Below are 13,422 nucleotides of genomic sequence, written 5' to 3' on the forward strand. Positions count from 1 at the left end.
GCAATGGTCCAAAGGGTGAACAACTTATACAAATCTCAAGACACAGAATTTAAAATATTTATTTTTACTCACATGTATGCACATCTGTCTGTGCATGTATATAGAAGACTATTTAACAAAAGTAAAGAAAGAGGAGGCTGTAGAGGAACAAGAGGAACAAAGAAGAAAAAATAGGACCAGAGGTGGGGAAAACTTCTCATACCATATAATAGTTAAAATATTAAGTATATTGAATTACAACAACAAAAGTAACAACAAGAAGAAGACATCAAAGGCTAAAAAAGAGAAGTCACAGGTCATTTGTAAAGGCAATTCCTTTAGAATGTTTACTGATTTCTCAATGAAAATGGCTGTAGATGGAGACTGCTCATTTGTTCCCAGCCACCCTGACCTGAAAAATCACACAGAAACTGTATTAATTACAACACTGCTTAGTCAATAGCTTAGGCTTCTTATTAACTAACTCTTACATCTTAAATTAATCCATTCTTATTATTTTATATTTTACCATGAGGCTTGTGGTTTACTAGTAAGGTTTCAGAGTGTCTGTCTCCTTCAGCAGCTACATGGCGCCTCCCTGACTCCATCTTCTTTTCTCCTCTGTCATTGCTTGGAACTTCTGCCTTGCTCTATTCTGCCTGTCATAGGTCCCAAAAAGCTTCTCTATTCATTAACCAATAAAAGCAACAAATATACAGAAGGACTTCCCACACCAGATGTTAATAGTCAGGAGAGCTTTGAACACTGTGCAAGTCCTAAATGACTATAAATACTAACATAGGAAGCTATGCCTAGTCAAGCTATCTGCCATAGTTGAAGGAAAAAGAAAATGTCTGTGATATAAACAGATAAAAGGAATTAATGTCCACCAAAACCAGCACTATTGGAAAAAAAATCTACGGACTCAAGAGAAGGCTCAGCACAGACAACAGCTACTAAAAGAAAGCAGAGGGCACTCCAGAAACTGCTATACAGTGTAGAGCCAGGAAAGCTCCTACGAAGCATGCAATTACAGCAGTCAGTGCACTACTTTCAGTAACGTTAAATACTAACGTCCTCAATCCCTGTCTAAACTCATTGGTTAGTAATTGGATTAACAAATGACATCCATCACTTTGTTGTCTGCAAGTGCTACAAGCCCGCAGGACTATACAGCATAAGTACTTCTGACAGATCTCTAGATTAACTCAGGAGAGTATAATCTGATAGGAACCTGATTTACAGAGCTTTGGAGATACCTGTCTTTTAGATAGTTACTGTCATTTCTGTAAAACCCTTATGAAGCCATAGCATTCCCTTCCTTTTCCATAGTGAAATTCATCCCGACAAATCTCAGCAAGTGTATTACTCATTTATTGAGCATAACTTATTTTTGTCCTGGTAGCTGGATGACTTTCTCCCACATTGTGAGGCCCTAGTGTGAAAGTGTTCACTCAGTCAAGGAAGCCTTTGTTCTCACAGTCAAATCTACGTAAAGCTGCCCCCCACCCACCAGTTATTCTTTATGGCAGAACATCTGACAAGGAGAGGAACCTTGAAAATAGACTACATAAGAACCTCAAAAGAGACACTGAGTAGAAGAGACAGCATGTCTGCCTTACTGATAAACAGGACCAGGTGGCCCTGAATTCTCTAATAACCAGTTCAGGAGAGTGTAACCTACTGGCCTTTGCTCTACCTTCACCTCAGTTTTATTTGATATGAGATCTTACTCTGGGAAATTCACAGCTTGTGCCTTTACTTGTAGTGGACTTGGTCCACTAAACCAGCCCCAGAGAAAGGAATTCCTTCTCACCAGGGGTCAGAGGGTATCAGTGTGCTGCTTAGCCTGAAGATGGAAGCAGAAGTCTTCAAAATGTGCATAGCCGCAGTTTCTCATTTTGACCTAGTCCCTCTTAATGTAACTAGCAAAACTGTAAAACAAGCGCCATCACTTTCCTCCCGAGTCTCACTCTGGTTGTCATGGCTACCGTAATGCTGTACTCCTAGCTGCTGTGGGAGCGGAAGTGCTTAGAGAATGCACAGCGCTGCTGTGTTTTTCTTTTTCTTTTTCTATGTTTATCAGATACAAGCTTCTAGCTTATCTAACCACACAGATATAGTTAACACACAAACTCCCTCTCTCCTCTCCTAGAAGACATTTCTCTACTTACCCTTATCAGCTATGCCTGGGCATTTTACAGCCACACCACCTCTAGGACGTAAGTCAGCCAACCAGCACCTGCTATGTCCGGCTTCTCGGCCTTTCTCGCCCTGTGCAATGCATACTTCACATCATTGTTATTGTCAGAAAATTGTTAATTTTGTCTGTGTGGATATACAAACTGAAAACCTTGTGGGATCGAGAAAACACTGAGAAAGAAAACAGAGCCTTGAAGGGAACTTTTTCAAAAACTAAAGAGACTTTAGGAGGAAACGTGTTTGAGCTGATCTGTTCACCTCAGGGCCCTTCCAGTCAGTTCTCACTCGCTATGACATGATCCTGAGGGGGTTTGGGGGCTGGTTTCCACTTAAACCTCAATTTGCAAGAAGTGTGTCTCTTCAAAGAGACATACTTGGCCTAGAGTGAAGGAATACACTCTAAGCCAATGGAACCAGCCAACAAGCAAGCATATCTGACAACACAGGCCAAACTAAAACTAATCATAAGAGACATGTATCATTTCATTCTGTTCAAAGAAACAACCCACCAAAACCCATTACAATTCTAAATATAAATGCACCAAACCCAGGTGAATCCAATTCCATAAAATACATACTACAAGGCATTAAAGCCCAGATTAGTCCTAACACAGTAATGATAAATGACTTCAATATCCAACTTTCAGCAATTGACAAATTGTCACCCAGACAAAAAGTAAATAGAGAAACGTCAGAATCAAATGGCATAGCAGATCAAATGAACCTAACATATATTTAGAGAATGTTTTACCCAGACACTGCAGAAAAACTCATTCTTCTCGATATCTAATCAGAGTTTCTCTAGAAAAGACCACATATTGAGGCATGAAGCAAATATCAACAAATATGGGATCATTGAAATAACTCCTCATATATTCTCAGCTCTTTTCTTCCTACTCCTCTCCTTTGGATTCCTCGTCTCTAACATTCTAGCCAATAATTGTGCCCACAAGCTGTTCTGCTTCAGCATCTCAGTGCGGCTTCCCATCCAACACCTGCCCTCTTCATATCTCACCGTATCTTTTCTGGTGGAAAATCCATTTGTCCACTGGGGTACCTATCAGTGCCACGTCCCGGAAGGAAGGATGTGCTGAGCTCAGCTTACTCTGCTCACCCTGACTATCTCCCTCTGATCCACATCATTAAGCTCTTGTGTTTTGAAACTTTCATGCCAAAAGGATTAAGAATTCCTGCTCAGGTCTCAATTTGCCTCCTGATTCTATCTTATATGGATGGTATGATACTGGATATGTTTCCATTCCCTATGTATTAGTTTGTTCTAAAATGGAAGTGATATGAAGTATGTATGTACTTGATGAGTGTAGATTACAACTCTCAGAAGCCACTTCACCTTATCTGCCAAATAATGATTTGCACTAATTTAGACTGTTTTTTCTTCTGCAGGCTGATCGATCATAATCTGAGAGTTTAAAAACCCGGTCTCTGAATTTCAAAACTTTTTCAGTACCAATTGGATAGCAAAGTAGAAAACTCCATACTTCATTTTATACACAAAGTTATTAAAATATTGTCTAAAATGACCGTGGACAATAAGTAAGGTGTATATGAAACTTAAATTAATTGTATTTTTCGGCCTGGGTCTCCATCCCTTCATAAATATTTATGGATGAGAATTCCAAATTCTAAACACCTAGAGATCTGAAGCCCTGTGAACATAAGCATCTGGATACAGGACACTCATCTTACCCTGTTTCCTTTTCTCACCTTATTATCTTTTCCAACACTGTCTAATGTCTAGGGTAATTTATGTTTTTTGTAAATAGAGGTTTATCTGTCCTGCCCTGTCCCACAGTGATTCAAAATAATCACTCAGAGGCTTAATATTAATTCTCAACCAATAGGTCAAACTTATTACTAGTTGACTCTTACATTTAAATTAACCCATATTTCTAGTCTTTGCCATGTGACTCAAGGCTTGTTACCTCATTTTCATTTCTGCTTGTCCGGCAACTGGCTTGTATCTCCCCTGACTTTGTACTTCTTCATCAGAGTTCTCAGTTTGATTATTCTGCCTGACCTTATCCTGTGTGGTCACTGGACAAACAGCTTTTATTATTAACCAATAAGAGGAATAAGACAAACACAAAGCATCCAGAAAGATCATCCCATGGCAGTATTTTATTTTGTTTCCTTAATTAGTTGATTTTCCTTTTACAGAAATTTTCCATTTCAGTGGCTGAGTTTATAATAATTGAATTAAAATTAATAGAAGTAAAACAAACTTGTTAATATAACCCCTATCATTCAATCATGATAGAAGATTTTCAATCAATGCATTTATACCCACTAGATGTTTCTGCAAGGAGTAGAATTCAGGGTCATCAGCAAATTCTCATTTGAGGCTTTTCTCTGAGTCCATTCCATTTGTATTAGATATAATGGGTCTGCAACTCAGTCCCTGTAGATACAAACACAATCTTCTCACCATTTGTTAAAACACTTTGTCTTCCCTCTCCAGGTAACCAATATAGTGAAGGATTATATCCCTTGATCTTATGATGTTTAAGTAGTACAAATAAAATTGAGATTTGAAAAAGAAAATTATAAAATATAGCTCCTTTAAAGGCCATAAATTTGTTTTCTTAGAAAGTACTAATAATCAAACTAGGTATGATAACATAGTCCTATAATTCAGAGTCTGAAGGAGGAAGACTACAAGTTCAAGGCCAGTCTTGGCTACAAAGTGAAAATCAGTCTCAAAAAGGGAGAAACATAGTTTTATAATCATAGAAATGTCAAAAAGTTATCAATCGCTTTATACATGTCAGATACATATGTGTGATGTATGTAAGTTATTTTCTCTTTTAAACTCACAGTTGGGGGTCTCTCAGACCACACTATCCTCATTACACAAATGAGGAAACTAAGGCTTGGCATCTTGGTTTAAATAACTCACACAGACATTGGACTTAACAATCAGTCACTCTTGGGAGAAAAAATGTCCTCTGTTCTAATCCTTTCTCTCCAATTGAGAGAGTGGAGCCTGTGTTGAGTAATAATGATGTAAATTCTGTCCGTTTGTCTTGGGACGAAGGAATAAGACCTACAGATATCTGCAGCACACATTGCATCTTCCTGCCTAAAACTTCAATTCCTCGTTGTCAGTAGAAACCAGTAGAAGTGCTTAGTGTGTAGTTTCACAGAGTAGCTATCCATAATGACAGTGTTATCTTTACCCACTGATCTGTGGCTTTTTCCATAGTTCTGTCCAGAGCTCTCAGACTGACAGTGGTTGGTCCCAGTGACTATTGAGTCATCTCTGTCATGTAGACCTTAGGGACGTCAGCTAGCTTAGTATTGTTGGCCTGGTGTTTGTAAGCATCTCCCAGAATAACTATTTTGATCTTCGAGAGCTCTAACCACTTGTCTGTCCTGTGATACTTATCTCTTATGGGTCCCATTTTTGTCTGTTTCTTGGTTTGTTTTACCTTCCATTTCCAGAATATTATTTCTACCTTGTTTTCTGCGTTTCCCTTCGTAGTCTCCATTGCCGCTCACTAGGCACAATTTCTACATTGTTCTCTGAACCTGAACAACCGGACCCCAAACAAATTGTACTCTGGGGTTTATCTTAAAAAAAAAAAATCAGCAGCATGTTTTTACATCTTTGTAAAAGTTTCAATTTTGAGATAGGTATTGAGGTATTTGAGATAAAGAAAGAGGACTGTATTGCGGCCCTCTTTGCTGTATCTATATCCCACGAGATGTATACATATAAACCTTTCTACACAACAGCAAGTACTTATAAGATGGTGGCGATTCTTGTTTCACAGTCAGTAAAAATGTTAACATATCTATGTGGCATCTTATTTCAGATGCCTTTCTTTGCATGTAGAAAAAACTTAAGGATAAATTTTTATAAACTTAGGGCATGATGTATGTAAAGATTTGCATGTCATCTTTTTTAAACAGATCTAAGCTTCTGTGAGTGTATGCATGCTTATTACAGTTTATAAAATTACATGTTCACTGTGTGGTTTTTTAGCCTATGGTGATAACCTTTTTTGAGTACACTAAAAGTTGTCAAGAATCTTAGAGAATTATGACTGTTCTGTATAAGAAAAATTAGAAGTTTACCCTGATAAAGAAAAAAAGTTCACTCTAAAATGTAAATAAGGGAATTTCATATATAAATTAATTTTAAAACCTGAACTTTTCTAAAATTTTAGTAGTTTGGAATAAGACAAAAAAAGTATAAGATTGACTTTGTTGATTTCAGAAACACAAGATTAATAATTACCAAAAGTGTTTTACATCAAATTTATTATGCTTTACAAAAACGTTTTGAGTAGACTTAAAGAAATATTTATAGGATATAAAAAAGTGAATTCCATAGAAGCCAGTATCTATAAAAGCCACTTATGAGCTGAAATCTTGCAGTCTGCCCTAGACTAAACACTAATATTTTATAGCTTCTATATTTAGTGTGGGTGATACTCACAGGTACAGATATGCTTGATATATTTGTCAGGAGAGCCTTGTGTTGGTTGGCAAAATTCTAAGAATTATAAAGGGAGGTAACACGTTTTAATGGGTTTTATAAGAGTTTAGTCACAGTTTTTAAGATTTTTCAACTGGTATATTTGGACTTGGTCTTCTTTCGATGCTTATATGTAACTGTACATCTAGTATTATATATGGCTCATCAAAACCCGCACAAGTTTCTATGCCCACCAAGTGCTTTGTGTTCGGGCTTGCAGTGCACATCAGTGCACATCCAGATGCACCTATGTTCCTAGCTGTGCTCACTCACATAGAAACAAGTCCTTTGTTCTCTGTCACCATGCTTAGGTGTGTTTGCTTTGTGATTGTCTTGCAGGCCTCTTACATAGCCTGCTTGACTGAACAAGTTGAATGTAGCGGCAGTGTCTGAGTGAAGATCGTTGGAAATCTATTATCAGCTTTGAAATTGCATCACCTCCCTGAAATGCTAGAAACTGTCTTGCTTTTATTTCATTTTGTTATTATTATTGTTTTTTAGTTCTTATTGATAATAGGGATGCAAGGAAATGCATTAACAATAAGCCTGCTGACAATCATATACTTAATGTATTTACTTAGATTGCTGATAATTTAAGAAGATATTTCATGCAGGGTGGATTCATCAGAACTTTGTTTTCTTAATATTGTTCTCAACTTTCCAGCAAGGAACCAAATTTTTACCATTTTCAATTTGGAGCAGAAAAGTAGCCGAGGCAGCAGTAGCTCCTAATTTGACATCTAGTTTCAGGTCATTTTCATGTGAATGGAAAATAATAGAAATGTGTTTAGAATTTTCATAAATGGATGCTTACTTCAACTTTCTCATTCGCCTCTGGCAATTTTGTCTTCTCTCTCTGGGATTACAGGAGCCAATAATTGTTCACAGTTATTAATTTTCATCTTTACAAAAACTTGCTAGCCCCAGTCCTTGTGACCTGGAAACTTCCAGCGCAGTCCACATTTCAGTCACGCACGCTCGCTATTAGTGTTTCTCGCTCCTCCTTGCCTAAGCTGAGCGAGGTTAGGCAGGTCAGACTTTCTATAATACATTTTCTCTGTTTCTTTGCAACTTCTCTTCTGCCTTAAAGATATAAATAAATAAACCAGGAAGTGAAAACTTGGAATTGTTCCATTGAGTAAAACTGATGCAAGCTTTGATTTCTATTGCTTTGAACAAGCCCAGCTGTGTTGCCAACTGTGGCTTCCTTGCCGTTATAAACTGCAATTCAGTGCATTTTTTCATAAATAATTTTATTTCATTTTTTAACCTTTTCTGGGGGAAAATTCTGCTTCAAAACTAAGCACATATATACTTATTTCTGTGTGTTTCTGGTCTGTACAGCCATTTTAAGAAAGTCTCACCAGGGAGAGATTTCTTTCTGTGCACCTCCTTTGATCTCTGTTGATTTGTGCAGATTAAGTGGGTAACTATTTTAGCGGTGAGTTATTTCTCAACTTTCTTTCTGCAAGGCTGATTCAGATAAGAAATCAGAGAGTCTTTTAACACACTTGTTTTGTGGATCCTCAAGCACCTCAGCACAGCCTGCTCTCCTGCCTCAGCATAGACGTGAAGTCACAGCAGTTGATATGGTCAGGAAGAGCGTTGTGGGTGGGTTAGTGGACCGCATCTGTGTTTAACTAAAACTCATGTGTGTTCCTGTTTTGCTCTGCCCCAGTGACATGACAAGAGCGGTGGAGATTTCTGGGGAAGGAGACCCTCTGGGAATACATGTGGTGCCCTTCTTTTCATCCCTAAGTGGACGGTAAGGTGTTTTCCTTGTCTCTGAAGTTCATGCTAATGAAAATCCTGATGAACGCCTTTTCCAGGAGAGTTAAGTGGCAATCTCTTGTTCAGATGGACTCCTTAAGTAATACTTTGGTTGGCCTCATGCTTTAGAAACAGACTAAAATCATTTATTTCTAAGATGCAGAGAAAAAAAGTCATTCCAATTTCTCCACTTACAATTAATTATGAAGCACTTTCTTGGAGCATCCTTGAGAGTGACGCATAGCAAACAAGCTCCCTGGCAAAGATTTTAGCATATTGTTAGACAAATGTCACAGCTGAGTGGGGTATTTTTTGCTATTATAAGATAGTCTTCAGTGAGTAAATTCTTCGTGTATAGGATGAAGAACGATAAGCATTCACAATCTAGTAGCTTTATTGGCTGCACACACACGTACTGATTTAGTTATAGAAATGTATCATTCTGTTAGTTTTGTTTTTCTAAAATATACTTAAGACCACTAATGACAATTCATTACACCCTTTTAGAATTTTAAAGACATTTTCTGATAAATTCATACTGGCAAATGTTGATTTAGGTTGTGTCAATGTTTTTTTGAAGACTGAGTATAAAAATCTGTTCAGCTGATGGGAATGAAGTGGGTGCCGCAAGGCTGCCATTACTGCTACGATAATGACTTGATGGAACTTCCGGTTCGTGCATGCCAATTTTGACAAGGTGGTTGCTATAGCACCCCTTTGATCCTAACAAGAGTTCCCAGAAATCTTAAGAAAAGTCAGCTTTTTACTCACAGGGCATGATTATAACCAATTGCCTAAATCTCCCTTTCTTAAATGGGTCATTGAAAAGTAAGAACATTTTATTTTAGCCCAATATATTAAGGGCCAGAAAAGCCTGGTGATCTTTTTTTTTCCCTCACAGTCACCAAAACTGAGATCTCTGACTTGTCCTCATTCCCTATCTCTTTCTAGAAACACAATTTTCCCAAAGGTTATATAGTATTAACTTACTGGCTCTGGATATTTACTCAATTCAGCTGGCCATATCGAAGGAGAAGCAGCTGTAGTCATGATATTTGGGTTGGCATCCTCTTTAGCAGGTAGCCATCTGCTACCTGTAATTGCAAAGTCATCACCTAGCTTTCTCCCATATAACATCTGATGCCAAGCTCTTGCTGGAATGAGCCGTTGTCTCTAAAAGGAAATGAAGCGGAAAGCCAGTGGCTCCTACTGTCTGGTTTCCGATGTGTGTTAATAAGTGTGTTTATATGTTATGGGTTACAGCAGAGGACAGACCTGAGTTGTTTTTGACAGACAAGGTGAGTATTTATTCAGTTCCCAGGAGAAATCCTAATGGCTTTTGGCAGAAGTGTACTGATAGAGCTCTGTGAAATACCAGAGTCGTTAAATTGCCAGGCCCTTTAGTTTAATAAACCTGGAATAGAACATAGAATCTTTGCAATTCCCCCAAATGAAAAAAATATCCACAGTGACACTAACCATCCTTCATTTTCAATAGTTCAGAAAACAAGCTGGCCCTCTAGATGAGAAATCCCCTCCTCTCGATTCCAATGAGGGGAAATAACAGGATGTATTGATCCCTGCCTTCTTTGGGGTTCTGACTCCTGGCACATGTTGTCCTCACATAACCTCCAGCTAGCCCTGAAATTCATCTGGAGTGAAAACCTCCTGCACCTCAATGTTATGGGGTTTAAATGACATTAAAAGTGTGATAGCACCTTGTAAAACCCACAACCTATGAAACGCAGAGACTGTCAGTGAAATGATTGTTTTGTATAAAGAGAAACAGTCTGATTCCCAAATGAGGATTCATTATAAGTTCATGGTCAACTCTATAGTAACTTGAAGAAATGGTTCTATTATATTTTGGGGTATCTACTACTGTTTTAGAAAGGAAATTTAATTAAAAATCATATGGAAATGGAGACGTGTGCCAATAAAAGTTAAGAACTAATGAGCACAGGCTGAAACAGCACACTTAACTCAACCCATGTGTCTTGATGGACCTCTATAGAGCGTGTCACAAGGGTGTCTGCCTTCATGTTGCCGTCTGGCTTCACTGTGTGAGCGCAGGGTTTGCTTAGGTCGTTGTGGTATGCTTAGCTCTTAATTTCCTTCCAATTATTAGTTTGTTTCATTATTTTAAATTAGAATTTATATTTAATGCTTTATTAAGACTACTGTAATTGGCTTTGCTTCCAGTGTTTTGTTTTGTTTTTCATTAAGAAAAGTGTGACCACACCTGTTACTGAATGAGAAACTTACTCTAAGAACATCTGAGTAACACCTGGAGGCCACTTTACTGGCTGAACTCCCCATGAATACAATACAGAGTATGGGAACACTGAATACTGCTTCTGTTGAGGGCTATTGGCTTTCCTAGTTTTATTTGTTTTGATTTTGTTTTAGTAAAGAAAATACACAAAACACTAAGTCCTTACAAACAAATGAAAAATCACAACATTTAATTTTATTTTTAAATGTCAATTAAACTTAAAAATTTAAAGCAGTAATTTTTCACTAAAAATAGGTAATGTACTTCCATTTCATAAGAAAAATAGCTAACCAGCTAAAGGGGAGCGAGAGGACAAGATTCCCAATGTGAGGAGAGGAGTTTGAGTGACAAGCAATGAGCTGGCAGGATAGTACAGCCACGTGGATTCAGTGAGAACACAGGGCTGACACAAGGGGCAGACAGTAGAGTGTAAGTGATGATTACATGAGTGAGAAACACTTGTTGCTCCTCAGCCTGCTGGGAGATTGAACTTTGAGCATCCTTTAGCAATACAAATGATTCGTTTGTCTTACCCTATGATTGCCCCACAGCCTTAATGGTTAAGTCCGGTAAGTTTTTATCTCAAATAAGGCAGCTATCAGCCTTCCAGGAGGCAAAAGTAGATATTGTTTTATAAGCTTTCTCACTGTGGCAGAGATGACATCATACTGAAGGGAATTTACCCCTTTCAGATAATAGGAAGGGCAGGATGCGTTTGTTGCTGGGGACCAAACTAATGAAATCAGTCAGTTTTACATTTTATCGAAATTACCTCTGACTCACAGGTTTTACAGTTGGGCTTATTCTGTCAATAAATTTTTCATGGCAAGTTAGGTTATTTAGATCAGCAAGGTTCACATAGCATGCTCCAGCTGTAATATGCTAGCTAAATTGCAACCCAGTGGCCCGAAAGAATTAATTCATCTCCAAAATGTGAAATTAAATCCTAGGGAGTAACATTACATGACTGATGAAGTACTGAATTAAATTAAAGGACAACTTGAATGCTTGTTTAAAAAAATCACTTACATAAACTAGTTTATAACCACACGTGAGCCTTCTAATGGGTCATGTTAGGGGGAAGCCACCGTAACAAAAATCTAAATCGTGGGCTATCAGAGAGCAGTTTAATTTCGGAGAAAGCACGATCTTGATCTAATTCTCCCTTCTTCATGTCAAATAGTTTCTCGTTAGTTTGTTCTGGGAAAGGAAGGGACTGTAATGAGTCTGATTCATTTAGTAAAGTTCTAGAGCCGGGGGATGAAGCCCGAGACCCTGTCTGTGCTGGCCAGGATGCCATCAGTGCAAAAACACACCCTTCTCATTAACATTTCTGAAGAAGGAGCCTGAGTATCATTGTGTGCACCTTGCCCATCAACACCTTAAGCTCATTAAATGAAGTGAGACCAGAGGCAGAGGCTCAATTTTGTGGCCACTCCAGACAGAGAAATACTTTCTCCTGGGCTTTCATTACAGGCTGCCCTTTTTGCATGAGTGACCTTATTATTCACACATAAAATGTGCTCATATTTTATTTAGATTTGAAATTTAACACACAAAGCTCCTACTCAAAAGAGAGTGACTAAATAGAATAATAAGGGCACAGAGAACATGGAGGCAGTAGTTTCTCCATACCCAACGATATCTCTGGAGACCCATCACTCTATCTTAGTGTGACACTCAGGGAGGCCTGTGTCGTGCCACAAAGATAAAGGACATCCATCACTCAAGTGAGAAATGGTTATAATCAGTAGAGGTTCCATTTCTTGAGGTAGATTTATTTTTTGCTTTATATAGAATGAAAAAGATTGCATATGAGAACACATGTATGCACATGTGTCGTGTCCGCTTTGACCTGCAAAGAAAACACAACACCGGACTCTTCTCAATGCAGTTTAATCAGGAACATTGAATAATCTTCTGACCCCGGGGAAAGCCAGCCCACAGCTTAAATAGCCTCTGGGTAGCCAACCCCAGCATGCTACGTGGGAAATGCAGATGGGTCCAGAATCGCGGAAGCAAGCCAGATCCTTCACCTTAGCCATGTATGGAGTTATTTACAACTGAGAGCCCTCACCATTGGGGGGGGGGGGGTGGAAGGCAGAAGCCAGCGCCATCTTTAAGGTGCAGCAGCTCTCTACACACATGTGCACTTCTAGCCTGCATGTGAATTCTAGAATCTATGTCCACAAAATTTTCATCCGCAGCGGTTTCGACTTGCTGTAGGCTGAAGATACCAATAAAATATTTTATCCACTCTGACTACATACAGGTTTTTTAAAGTTATGATCCCCTATACATTACATTAGCTACTGACATAGCATTTACCTTGTATTGGATTTTGTGGGTGATTTAGAGATAATTAAAATGCACAGAGAGATGCAAATACTAAGTCATTCTTCATAAAGGATTTGAATTTTCCCAGAGTTTGGTACCCAAAAGGCATCCTGAAAACCTCCAGGGATGTGGGAGAATTATATAGGAAATATAACTATTATTTTCTCTCATTTCCTTTGTATTTTCCTTCATTTTCAGCCCCCCCCTTTCTGACTCTGAACTAAATGTCCAAATCTCTGGGAGCCCCTGGTGTCCTGTCGGACTCTGAGGCTGGCTGTGGTCCTCACCTTCTTTATCAGGTTAGGCTCATTGACTGATACATGAAGATCCCTCCAGATGGTTTGGGCCTCCCACCCAG

General features: G+C 38.5%; 1 protein-coding gene across 6 annotated transcripts in view; it reads left to right on the top strand.

The window, feature by feature from the left end:
• The window catches only part of Pard3b (par-3 family cell polarity regulator beta), a 974,006-nt gene that overhangs the window by 487,525 nt on the left and 473,059 nt on the right, over window positions 1-13,422 (top strand). For all 6 annotated transcript variants that reach the window (XM_048458971.3, XM_048458969.3, XM_048458967.3 and 3 more), the window contains one exon: window positions 8,361-8,447. In XM_048458971.3, the coding sequence (XP_048314928.3) occupies window positions 8,361-8,447 (87 nt within the window). The remainder of the gene's footprint in view (window positions 1-8,360; window positions 8,448-13,422) is intronic.

The sequence above is a fragment of the Myodes glareolus genome, chromosome 1, assembly GCF_982192425.1.
Source record: "Myodes glareolus chromosome 1, mMyoGla1.1, whole genome shotgun sequence".
NCBI classification, from domain to species: domain Eukaryota; kingdom Metazoa; phylum Chordata; class Mammalia; order Rodentia; family Cricetidae; genus Myodes; species Myodes glareolus.